The sequence below is a fragment of the Mytilus edulis genome, chromosome 2 (genome assembly GCF_963676685.1).
Source record: "Mytilus edulis chromosome 2, xbMytEdul2.2, whole genome shotgun sequence".
NCBI classification, from domain to species: Eukaryota; Metazoa; Mollusca; class Bivalvia; order Mytilida; family Mytilidae; genus Mytilus; species Mytilus edulis.
In genome coordinates this window covers 10,025,094-10,038,497 of record NC_092345.1, presented here as the reverse complement: position 1 = coordinate 10,038,497, position 13,404 = coordinate 10,025,094, and the positions used below count along the sequence as shown (strand labels likewise).

General features: G+C 33.5%; 1 protein-coding gene across 2 annotated transcripts; it reads right to left on the bottom strand.

Moving 5' to 3' along the window:
- Positions 1 to 3,772: 3,772 nt before the first annotated feature.
- LOC139511416 (uncharacterized) lies at positions 3,773 to 12,652 on the bottom strand. 2 transcript variants are annotated; one of them, XM_071298124.1, is made up of 3 exons: positions 12,478 to 12,652; positions 8,803 to 9,075; positions 3,773 to 4,642 (listed from the first exon to the last, which is right to left on the bottom strand). In XM_071298124.1, the coding sequence occupies exons 2-3, from the start codon at positions 9,049 to 9,051 to the stop codon at positions 4,025 to 4,027; spliced, it is 867 nt and encodes a 288-aa protein (XP_071154225.1). In that variant the 5' UTR covers positions 9,052 to 9,075; positions 12,478 to 12,652; the 3' UTR covers positions 3,773 to 4,024. The 2 variants fall into 2 exon arrangements, with proteins under 2 accessions (XP_071154225.1, XP_071154226.1); XM_071298125.1 differs by lacking the exon at positions 12,478 to 12,652 and adding an exon at positions 12,234 to 12,307.
- Positions 12,653 to 13,404: the final 752 nt, after the last annotated feature.

Below are 13,404 nucleotides of genomic sequence, written 5' to 3'. Positions count from 1 at the left end.
CAGTTTTAGGAATTGGGTCAACATGCAGGATATCGGCAAATTTTTTCATAACAACATCTTGATTATCAAGAACCGCCTACTTTATCAACAAATGAACATGTCCGAATTCTTTATTGTACTCGGGAAAATATTTGTTACTCACAAATATCCGTCATTATGGTCGAAAAACGTCTTATTTTTTAAAAATTGAAAAAGGATGTCGGCAACACATCGAATATCGAAGGATGTCGGGGACACATTAATATATACTATTTTTAACACATATGTTATTCAACATGTGACTAGATCTAATTTAAAACTAATAGTCATGACAAGCCGCAAATCAAATTTAAACTTGTGCAGGCGGAAACGATCGCGAATACAATATGATGTTGAACAGCCGACCATATCGCCCACTAAATCGCCACCCGTAAAAAAATCAAAACCATGCAAGTCCTCATTTGTCATCAAAATAAAAACGCCTGGCAAAAATGTTAAGTTTCCCCAATGCCAATTACTGAAGAAATTTCAACAAAACCTTCAGTAGACTTGCGCAAATGTCACGATAGAGGACCAACAGGGCCATGCATACGATTGTTTGCAGATCAACTTCAAAACGACATGTTACATGAAATGGAACATGAAATAAAGGATCCCCCAAAAATGACAAGCTGCAAGAATTGATAGCACTTGCTCCTGCAGTTCTTCCGTATTTTAATGAGTGGTTGAACAACGTGTAGTTATATAAGATTGTTTTTTTTAATCTGGTGTCTGGGATGACATTGCATAATTGTCTGGGTGGAATGCCTTTACCAGCATAGTTTCCCATGAGATCTTTTTTTACTGTAGAGACATGAAAGTTCGATTAAGGTTCATGTGGACCCTATGGCTAAAATGGCCGTATTTTCACCTCAAAATTTACTCTGAGTACAGACAAGCCTGCGCATCTGTAAAAATATTCAGGCTTAGCATGCCCTAGATAAAATAATTTCAAATATGTTTTATGCTTTAGAAAAATAAAAACTTACAAGGATTTTACCGTGCACTTTTTTTCAGTCCTCCAGAAGGTGCCAAAATAAACTAAGTTGGGAAACAGGTTTGAGAACTTCCCCACAGGTAATAATTGAAGTGAGCTGTATTGATTGACATGGACATTAGATGGACAATAGATACATGACAATAATTGGTTATGTAAACTGTGTACCTGAGTGGACCATATCAAGGTAAACTCAACTGTTTGTTAATTTTATCATCTTCTGCAGGGACGAAAAAAAGTGTACGGCAAAATCCAGTTAAGTAATGAAATTTCTAAATCATACAAGGCATTTGAATTTTATTCATCTAGGGCATGCTATGTCTTAAAGCGTTTCCAGATGCACAGGTTTGCCTGTACTCATAGTAAATTTTGAGGTGAAAATACGGCCATTTTAGCCATAGGGTCCACATGAACCTTAAAAAGCCAAATTAACTACGGTATCATATGCAAGTAAAAATGTAACGAAACGCACGTCTGGCGTATAAAATTTTAAACCTGATACTTTTTGTTAGCTATTATTAGTGTATTTCTCTGTCCTATATTTTCTCCCATTTTTTTGTAATGTAATCCTGTCAGGTAATATTGTCATTTTAATGTTAAATTTATTATTGCCATTAAAGTGGAAGGTTTGGCATGTCACAAAACCAGGTTCAATCCACCATTTGTTTCTTCTTAAAATGTCCTGTACCAAGTCAAGAAAATTGCCATTGTTATATAATAGTTCGTTTCTGTGTTTGTTACATTTTAATGTTGTATTTCTGTTGTGTCATAGTTTTCCTCTTATATTTGATGCGTTTCCCTAAGTTATAATTTGTAACCCGGATTTGTTTTTATTTCTCTATTTGTGAATTTTGAACTGCGGTATACTACTGTTGCCTTTACTAAACACCCGGTAGATGTAGGGCCAGATGAAATGTCATATATATATATTTATATTTATATATATATATTTATTGTATAGCAATATAATATTTCCAACAGAAAGTAACCAAAAGTTAGCGTGCAATAAATTCTAATATTGCACTAGTGCAATAAATCTTCAAAATTCATGACGTCATCAATGACAAAATCTTAGTTTACACCATTTTTCACTTTCAATATTATATTGCTATACAATAAAAGGGTTATTGCATGAATATTGGGGAATATTGTCCCTCGTAGAACATATATTGCACTCGCAACCTGTGCAATATAAAATTCTACTCGGGACAATATTCCCCAATATTCATGCAATAACCCTATAATATAAAGTATAAAATAAACTCATCATAGATACTAGGAATAAATTTTATATATACGCAAGACGCGCGTTTCGTCTACAAAAGACTCATCAGTGACGCTCGAATATCCAAAACAGTTTTAAAAAAGCCAAATAAAGTACGAAGTTGAAGAGCATTGAGATCCAAAATTCCTAAAAGTGTTGCCAAATACAGCTAAGGTAATCTATGCTTGAGGTAGAAAAGCCTTGGTATTTCAAAAAATTCAAAATTTTGTAAACAGTTAATTTATAAATAAAAATACTTGGTCCAATAATTGACCCCTGTGGGACCCCTGGCTTAACTGAAACGAAATCTGACTTTCACCTTCTAAAACTTTTTTCTCTCGATTATTTTCAAAAATTGAATCCTGCAATTGAGTGCATGAAATGGAAGCAAGCAAGGAACACTAATCCTGGTTTTTTTTCGTATCTTTATTATGGTTGATATAATCAAAGGACACTTACATTGTTAATATATTAGTGTGTCCCCGACTTCCTTCGATATTCTATGTGTTGCCGACATCCTTTTTCAATTTTTAAAAAATAAGAAGTTTTTCGACCATAATGACGGATATTTGTGAGTAACAAATATTTTCCCGAGTAAAATAAAAAATTCGGACATGTTCATTTGTTGATAAAGTAGGCGGTTCTTGATAATCAAGATGTTGTTATGAAAAATTTTGCCGATATCCTGCATGTTGACCCAATTCCTAAAACTGGTATCGAAGTGTTTGCAAAATTGGGATAACCAATAATATTGAGCGATGGCTCATTTATTTTCCTACTTTATATAGTCTTTGGTGGACTATTTTGCATAATCATAACCCTCATATAACTGGCATAATAAGTCAAATTCTTACCTAAAAGCGACAAAATGGTGGTCCAATTTCAATCGCCGACACCCTGCGTGATGACGTAGATTCCTCCCCTTGGTGTAGCTATAGAGATGAAAGAGCTAAATTCATTCAAGTGAACTTACTAAGATTTTGCCACTAATTGCACAGTAATTAATTTCATAATGATTGCATAACAAAAATATTGCATTCATTTAAAAGATTATTCTTTTATCTATCTGCATATACCTCTTTTATTAATCTATATGCAATTTTAAGAAAGTTACAGCATTTTAAAGGTTGGGGATTGGAAGTAAAAAAGTCTTTGTATTGTGCTACCTTAAAAGACAATAAGGCTAAGACATTCGGTATAATAAATTAAATAACACTTAGCTGAGAGGGTGATAGAGCAGATTGATACCCATCGAAAAAAAGCATTGTCAACCTTGGTTTCGCTGGTAACAATCTGTTCTTCGTGATATACATATTGTAACAACCTCTCAAACTAACAAAAACTCATAAACAAAAATACGACTTTAAATTTACAATGTACCATATAAACAAAAAGCACCAAGTACGACACGTAAGGATTATATCAAAATCAATTCCTCAGTAATGTAAATAAAAAATCCCACATGTGTTTGACTAGCAATCTACAATGAAATATTGTCCTTAAACTGCTTTATTTGATCGTTTTTCTCAGGCAATTTCGGCCAATGGTATTGTCCCGTTTATCGCACAATTTTCTACAGTTATTAAAGATATATCAAGTATTACCTTAAAATATGTATGACACTATTTCGGATTTTGCATAGACAAATACTAGCATTATTTGTCGTTTAAATAATTTAAAGCAGAAAATGTTCTTTAAAAATGTCTAAAAATAGGTTTTTTTCTAAAATGATTGATGAACTATTTCTACGTATAGAACTGACTCATATAAGTCTCATTTTTAAACTTCTGAAAATCAACTCGTTTATAAACATTTGTATTTTGCTGTAACCACCATAGCGATGTTGACTTTCTCAACAGTATTGATAGCTCATCGTCTTTGACAAATCCATTATTCCTCATTAAATTAACCACATAACTAGTGGGTTTATTATTAATATGACTCATTCCGCCCTGCCCTGGCACGGCCCAACTAAATATTATACCCTCCCGAGCATGTCTAAATATATTATCTAAATAAACACTCTCATACTGTTGTGGTATATGTTCGGCAACTTCTAACGACACAATCCAGTCATAAAGAGGTATTCCATATTGTGCAATAGTTAGATCCATATATTGAACTCTCCCTTCACTCGTTTCCTCACAAAATGGCGCTCCATCATATGCGTCGTAAGATTTGACTTGTCCTAATTTGAGTATTTCGCGCTTGTAAACACCGGGTCCATCCCCAAAGCTACCTACGTTTTTCCCTTCAAGGAATCGAGATAAACCCTTTACAAGTTTGAAATCGGTTTTATGTTCTCCAGTTGCTTCCAAACTTAAATGCTTGCACCATCCACCATTTTTGTTAACGTGTTGACTCTTAAAAAAGAAATAAAGAATTACATGTAAAGGGTAACACTTGAAATATTACCAAATACTAGTATACAACTTATGGTTCAGCGAGTTTTAAATTGACAAAAAGATGCAACATGATAAGTCATATCGGATTTAATCACTATCATAAGTAACTGCAGAGTATTAGCTGAAATAACGAGTATTTTTTATGTATAACCCGGTGTAAAATTGCTTTAAATCTGAATCAGATTAAAAATACATCATCGCAAATTACGGCTGTTATACGGAAAATAAAACACAATTATGATTCCGAATGGAAACCCCTGCAATTGTGCCGGCTAACTTCTGAGATCTTCTGATTTCAGAAGGTTAATTGTTGGCCATATATATATGTACTTTTTTCTTTTCCTAAAAGCAGGCAGCATTAAGGAGAGCGGAGTCGAGCATTGTAGGCCATCAACCAGAAAATAAGTGGACTGAAAGAGTGTCTTGTTTTACCTCTTTGAGAGATGCTACACAATGTAAATTAGAATCATGTTTAGTATAAAAAAAGACGATGTGGTATCATTGCCAATGGAAATAAGAATCATGTTTAGTATAAAAAAGAAAGAAGATATGGTATCATTGCCAATGAGACAACTCTCCACAATATGACACAGAAACTAGGTCTGTTACAAAGCAGTATTAGATTATACTCTTATAGATATATTCACTTTGTCTGAGATATTTGCTGCAATATATTAACCATCCATCCATCAATCGAGCAATTCCAAGCGAGAGTTAAATAAACATGGTAAAGACTATCCTGTAAAAAAACCTCTGTCGACGGAATTAACATTGACATACACGAAGGAGCTTAAAAGGACGTCTTGCCAGAATATAACCCTTAACCTTGAACAAAACGAGAAAAAAGTCAATGCGACTATTACCAGTAACATTATCAATTTGTGCACAAGGCAAATACATTTCGATTCAGGTCATGTTATTATTGTTGATAAAATAATTAACCAACTAAACTTAAACATTCTATTATCTTTCTTAAATTTAGTGATTTTTAAAAGATATTCTGGGTCACCAACTTAATGCAATAATCTATTAGTTCGAATTACTAAACGAGGAAATTATAACTAGTTAATATGGCATTTACAGCACGCAATTAGTTTGGGCTAGTGGGGAAAATAAAAAATCAAAGAGCAGATTGCTCTGAGGGATACGATTGCCATTGTTTTCCTTGACCCATGTATACTTAACACATGGCAAGAGTTAAATATCTTTGTTCTTACTGTGTTATAATCTGGATAATGCACAGCAAAGGTGTGCATTAACTACCTCAGATATACTGCTCAGTTCAAATCTATTTTTATCTTAAGGGGCGGTTCCTGGATTTTAAAAGGGGCGTTATTCTATCAAATTAAAAAAAAATATCACCGAGTGTAGCGAGACTAAAGACAAAATTGACGATTTTAAGCTAAAACACGATACTTTGTCCAATCCAACCTGTTCGCCCCCACCCCCGAATCCGCTATCTGCCTTGAAATTACGACAAAGATGAACTTCGTACAAACATCGTAGTTTCAAAATAGGAAAACGAAAGGTTTCTCATTCCTTTTTTTTTTATCTAAGCTGGGACATAAACTATTTTATTATATTTTGTGTACAACGTAAATCTAAATCAGAGTTTTAAAGTTAGAAAGATAGTTAAAACAATTTTTGGTAATTTCTGCAAAAAAAAAAATGTATCTTAGAATATCCGAATAAATGAAATCTGATATGGATTAGTTTCAGACTCAATGGAATTATAACGACTTTTTGGATAGCTATTCCTATAAAAGGACTATTTTTGGATCGAATTTAATGAGGATCATATTTAAGTTAGTTTCAAAACGGGGATTAGCTGGTTAGCTGGAGATCAATCAGACTTTGTTTAGATGGACTTGTCTTAAAAAGTAATACAGTAGATAAAAAGGAAATTGGAGGGGGGGGGGTAAATGTTTTAAAAGAGAAATGTATTTTCTGTTTATTTAACATTTAAAATTAAGGTAATATAACATCTTCCTCGGTTCTTTTTTTCTCTAAGCATATCATTGAGGGAAAGAAATTCAAAAGCAATTAATCTAATTTAAACTCAATAACCCTTGCAGTTATTTTTCTTTTCATACACCAATTTGAATGAAAGTACACAATTTGTCAAAGTCTTAATCGTCACCATTTAAATAAAAATTGGGAAAAAAATTAACGGAAACGATAAAAATAAATACACCATTAAATCGCAATTTTAGAATGAGTCTAAATATAAAAAAAAAATATTAATTTTAAACTTACCAAAGTCGTATTTCCCTACAAGAAACTTTCCTAGGATCAGTGGATTGCGGAATAACGTCCACATTTCTAAAACGTTCACGTAAATTCATTGCGTCATGTGTTAAAACAGTTATTGGCCAATCAAATCGGTATATGTAATTTAATCTGCACAGCACGAGATGACCAAATAACCCGAACTCCTACGTCGTTCGGGTTATTGGGTCATCTCGTACTGTGCAGATTAAATGGCATATACCGACTGGCTTGGTCAATAACTATAACATGTAGCTGGATAATATTATTTTCAAAACTAATTCAACTGCACATGTAAAATGTAATTAACGTAATCTGAAAAGTTACAAAATAGCTAATCCCGGTTAAAAGTGTATGAACAATGTACTAAGGCCTATTGTGTTTTATTTTTGTACTATCAATTCAAAGTTTACTTTCCACAGCAGTCACTGTGACTCAGAGTGAGAGAAGTATTTCACTTCGTATCTTATCACCTATTTTCCTACGTTAATTATAGGAGGAACCCCATTCCTAACTCTTTAAATATTTCATTTCCTTTGGGTCAGTGACTCCTTTCCGTACAAATTCCTCGTTTTAAATTGCGATAGTTTTTAATATATAATACGACGTTTATCGACAGAACGAGTTAATTTTTCTCAACGTGTTGTTTTGATTTAGAATTCACGGAAGTGACTTCCGGAAGGGAGACAACTCGAAACGATAATATGGAAGACTCCATTTCGCCTGAAGGTGTGTTGAAGTTAAACCTTTACGATGTGGACTACATTTATTTTAATTTAAATGATGCATATGATTTAAAATTATGCAACAACAATAACCCTCAATAATTACATTAGATGTATGTTTCATTATAATACTTTATTCTGATTAGCTAACAGCACATCACGTGTTATTCCGTAAGCAATTGTATCACTCAATAATACTTTTCATTCATGATAGCACGTGGTCCCACAATAAAGTGCACAGGTGAATTAAATAAAAACAATATAAAATTAATTTTTTCTTGATCATAGCTAAAAAAAATGTAATTATAAGTATTGAATGCTTCTTTTTGTAACTTCATAGGGTTGTAAAAGCGTTGACCGTGTGCATATTTTTAGAATGAAGTGCTTCCGCGCTTCATACAAAATGTACTTCGGTTAACGCTTTTACACCCCAATGAATTTACAAAAAGAAGCATTCAATTCTTAAATAACATACATAGAAAGGATCCCATGAGTTATAAATCAATCAATTGAGTGGAGAATCCAGAGCAATCATTTAATCTAATACCCCTTGAAGTCAAGAAAACTATACACATGCGCATAATTACCTAAACAAACCCTGTAGTAAGAACGTATATTAAACCTAGATGGTTCTCTATTTCTTTATGGAAGTACAATATCAAATATCAGATTAATAATGGTGACATATAAGTAAAACTCCACTTCAGTTCTTATATGACAGAAAGAAATTTATCGGATTTCAGAGAAGTCTCGCATTTTTATCACAGCTGGGGACTTCCCTCTGACGTGTTTCTAAATTTATAAAAACACTAAATATAAATACTACTTAATTCTGATTTTCCGTGTTGTTAAAAACACGCATATAAGTCAAGGGAAATATAAAACATGAAGATTATGAAAAGAACATTATAGGAAAGTTTAATCCCTTTGTTTGTTTTTACCTTTTAAAGCAAGACAATAATAAGAATCTGAGATGGTCCTTAGTTTAGAATAAAACGATTGACGTGAGGGCATTGTCTTGAGCCAATGGTATAAGTCCACAGATTGCTTGAAAGCAATCGTATCCCAATAAAATGTTTTAACTGTCAATGGTTCAACAAAGAAATTAATAACTAGTTTACATACCTCGCATTCTTTTTGTCCTAGTTTTTTGCTCATATCATTTAATTGTCTAGATAGTTCGTTTCTCCTCTTGGTTACTTCTGATGTTATTCCATCATCGCTCTCTATGCACTGAGCATGTGTGGATCCATATACCTGATATTGACCACCAGACGTCTTTGAATTGACTATATAAATGACCAGTGGTATGGCCGTGAGAATCGTTATAAAGATTGCCTTCAAACACCAGACCCATGATAATCCGTTGTTCATCGCATAATTCTTCACTAAGATCACCTAAAACACACAATTTAAATATAACAAAGGATCTTTTTATAAATGCATTAAATGGAATATTGCAGGTCTACAGGTATGAAATACTTGCGTATACTGAACGACAAAAATAGGAAACTGCGGCTTTTAATGTTTTCGGAAGGAATGAAAACTTATAAATCTATAACAAACTGTCAATCTCATGGCAAAAATGATAAAAACTATCAGAAGACAAACAGTGTAGACCCCCCCCCCCCCCCCTCCCCCTCAGTGTACAAAACACCACATAGCAAACTAAAGACTTAGCAAAAAAACACGTCAAAACAGGAAATGATATCCGGTGCTCCGGAAGGGTAACCATATCCTGCTATCTTTGTGAATGGCATCTACAATGTCATGTCACATTTGACAATTGCGTCGACTTAGTTTGATAAATATGTACAGTGTCAAGTTGCATTCCAGACAGTTTTCAATGACTTACATTAAGCATGCATGCGTATCGCGTTTGGTAATGCAACTCTTTTGTCGTGATTTTATCTTAATCTTTATATTATTTGTCAAAATAATTTAAACTAATAGTTTTTTTTCAATGAAATAGATAAAACATAATGTACGCGTATCTTTTTCGTTCAGTATAGAAAGCCAGGGCTGTTATTTGAGTATTTGTATGACGGCGACAAATCACAAAGGAGACAGGAGATTGTATTGATGTATGACTATAAAAAACAAAATCACATTGACAAAAAGTCTCGAATATTGCCGCTTTTCATGTTATGTAATTTGAACGTACTTTTATACCAGTATAGTACACATTACCCTTTCGGTTTAAATTTGAAAATAATGACAAAAACGATTGTACTCGAATAAAATGTCATGAAGTATCAAAAGTACGAATGAAAATAATAAGGATTTTAAGATTTGTATGATATGGAATCCGAATAGACATGAATATACAGTTTTTATGAGTTGTATAACGCTCACCCTCCTCTTGTTTATTCTATAGCAGTGGTTATAACCGAAAACGTAGAGTAAAATTTTCAGTGCAGAACAAGCAGCTATGTCTTTGATAAATTAGAAATGATTTTTTTTTTATTGAGTTAAGCCATTCCGATTGATATTTATTTTATAGTGACTGTGTATGTTGTGATGTTAAGGAGCTACCATTTGATTTTTATGGGGGGGGGGGGGGGGGGGCTAGGATGTGACACTTGCAAAAAAAAAGAAAAGTCAGGACGACAATTTAGGTAAAAAAAAGTCAGGATAAACTAAAAAAAAAAAAGGCAGGACCGATTAGAGTGAAAAATAAAAAGGCAGGACAGAGATTACAGCTAAAAAAAAATGCAGGACAACATTTTTCATCCTAGCCCCCCCCCCCCCCCCCCCCCCCTCCCCCTAAAAATCAAATAATAGCTCCCTTAGTACTCTATTGTTTCAGATAAGGGATAAGGTTTGGTACCATTAAAACACGTTTTAACCCGCTGCAATTGTTTGCACCTGTCCTAAGTCATGAAACTGATGGTCAGAAGTTGACGTTTGTTGATGCAATTCATAAGTGTTTCTCGTTTTTTATATAAATTAGACTGTTTGTTTTCCCGTTTGAATGATTTTACGCTAGTCATTTTTGGGGCCCTTTATAACTTCCTGTTCGTTGTGAGCCAAGGCTTTTTTACCTTAACCTATAATGATTTACTTTTATAAATTGTGACTTGGATTGAGAGTTGTCTTATTGGCACTCAAACCACACCTTCTTATATCTATATACAAGTCAATAAAGATGAGTTGTGAAATATGGCTTTATTTGTATGTTGTAACACTGCTGTGCCATTGTGTCTGTGTTCAAAGTTCCCTACCACGAGATAGGTCTAAGTTGTCATAGGGTTTTTAAAAGATGCAAAATAAACGCATTTTTATAATAAAGGTTTTCAGTTAAAAAATAATAATTCCGTAAACATACTATTTGGTAAACACTAGAAAGTAGTTTTTAGTTTCTTAAAATACAAGACAATATCATCAAGAGTTTTTTTTTCTATTTTAGTCCTGCATTACATTAAGATTGGGGTAAATAAAATATCGTATAAAGTTTATCCAGAAGTATCAATAATAGATATATGAAGATGTGGTATGAGTGCCAATGAGACAACTCTCCATCCAAGTCACAATTTGTAAAAGTAAACCATTGATTACAGGTCAAAATACAATGCAAATAAAAGGACATGTTGGGTATACGTAAATAAGTCGACACCCCAAAAAGATACCTTGAAAAGGGATAACATACAATCTTCAAAAAATAAACAGATCACGGTTTATTTTATCCAACACGGACCTCCTAATCTGACCACAAAAAAATAGGGAATAATGAAAACGCATCCATAATTCAACAGCATTCGTTATCCGTCACTTCAGTATAATTCTTTTAAGAATGGCATTAATAATTTTTAAAAACTTCACTTCTTCTTCTTCTTCTTCCAGGTAAGGAGCCGGATTCAATGCTGAATGTTAATGGTTCCGCGCGAAAACTTTACGCAGTGTCGGGCAACACAGAAAGCTTTTTCTTGGCTATTTACAAATACATTGAAAACGTTCGCAAAAATATACAATTAAAATTATTTACAACTGGGTTTTCCTACTTCCTTTCAAAGCATGCCTTCAGGGCAGCTCTGAATCCCTCAACGGTGTTGGTCGCTGTAACTGTTGTTGATAGGTTGTTCCAGTCCCTGATTGTCCTCGGGAAGAAAGATTGGCCGTAGGTGTCTGTACTTGTTCTTTCTTGGAACAAGCGGTTTTTACCTCTGGTCCGGTTATCATTCGGGGTCAAATATTGGTGACGGTCTATATCTATAAGATCATGCTGGATCTTAAATAGCATGCATAACCTATTTGTTTTCCTCCGTTCTTCGAGGCTTTCCCACTTTATTTTTTAGACCATATTTGTGACACAGCCAGGTGTTCGGTCTGTGTAGTTGTTATTCACAAATCGAACAGCTCTTTTCTGTACCTGTTCAATTGCCTTGATTTTATTTTGGGCGGTTGGGTCCCATATTGTGCTTGCGTATTCCACGGCAGGTCTTACCATGGATACATACGCAGCTGCCTTATCAGGTTTTGTACACCCTTTGAGGTTTCTACGTATAAATCCCAACGTTCTCTTTCCAATGTGAAATGTGTATACTGTATTATCTTACCTCCTATACATTTCTAGGTTTATAATTGGTTAAAAGCGTCCTCGTGGAAACCGTGTATATGGTGAGACGTTAATAAATTATTATTGTATTGTAAATTGTATTCACTATTGTATAAAAAACGTAGACGCGATCAGATCAACTTACTAATTATCTAAGTACTAATTGTAGATCATTGTAGTGAAAAATGTTTCGATTTATACTGGGACTAATAGTCCCGTGATTATATGATTAGTTAAATACTTACGTCTGTTATAAGTACATCCTGGTCATTCTGTAATTGCCATGCTTCAATTTATTGCACACACCATGTGTAGATATATTGTCGATATTTTAAGCTTATATATATGACCCATATATTGTGTGACAATCAATAATGGTCAAGGATATTCTGGCAATTCGTAGACAATTGTCATTTGTAGGAAACGATATAGAGCATGTCGTCATAGAAACAATTTTAAATAATATCCGCCCTAAAACTGTATGACAACACAGTTTTTGCTGTTTTGTTTTAGATCGAAACTGTCTCAATTAAGGAAATATAAATATATGGATAGTGTACTATGAGTATTTGGTTTAGTCTTTACACCGCAAAAAATCAATGAAGCAGTGACGAAAGCTAAATATAGATCTAGAACTAGATAGATTCTAAACATAGAACTACAAATAGAAAGATTCTAAGCTGACTAACTGTGTATTTTTTCTAAGATTAAATACGGTAGTGGGTAGATTCGGAAACTCGTCGCTAGTTTTTATCGTTTATCTATGCATGATGTATAGGCTTCCAAGTGCTGTTCTTTATTGATGTATATTACATGCCTCTTGTATTTTGTGTTTACGCGCAGCAGGGTTTCGCGAGTGTTCTACAGTTCTATGAACTTATCTCCATGCACAAGTCTTGATTTTCATTATTAAAGAACCGAATAAGCATGCATTCTATATAATATGGAAAAATGTTAAAACAGTCAATTTTTTTGTCAGAATATAATCCTCGCTATGCCATGACAGATGCTGACATTTTTTTTTTGTGGGAGTTATGCCCCTATGATCTAGGAATTTAGATCTAAGTATACTTATATGGACAATAGTAGGTCAGTGCAACGCATCTCAAACAACAAAACAAAATTTCATGAATCTTTAAAGTTAATGTGGAAATTATATGTAGATGTGCATA

Bases quoted from the DNA above. Each gene is read 5' to 3' on its own strand.
- LOC139511416 (XM_071298124.1), bottom strand. From the start codon at position 9,051: ATGAACAACGGATTATCATGGGTCTGGTGTTTGAAGGCAATCTTTATA. The intron at 4,643-8,802 runs GTATGTAAACTA...TTCTTTTTTAAG, and splicing joins TAGGACAAAAAGAATGCGAG to AGTCAACACGTTAACAAAAA.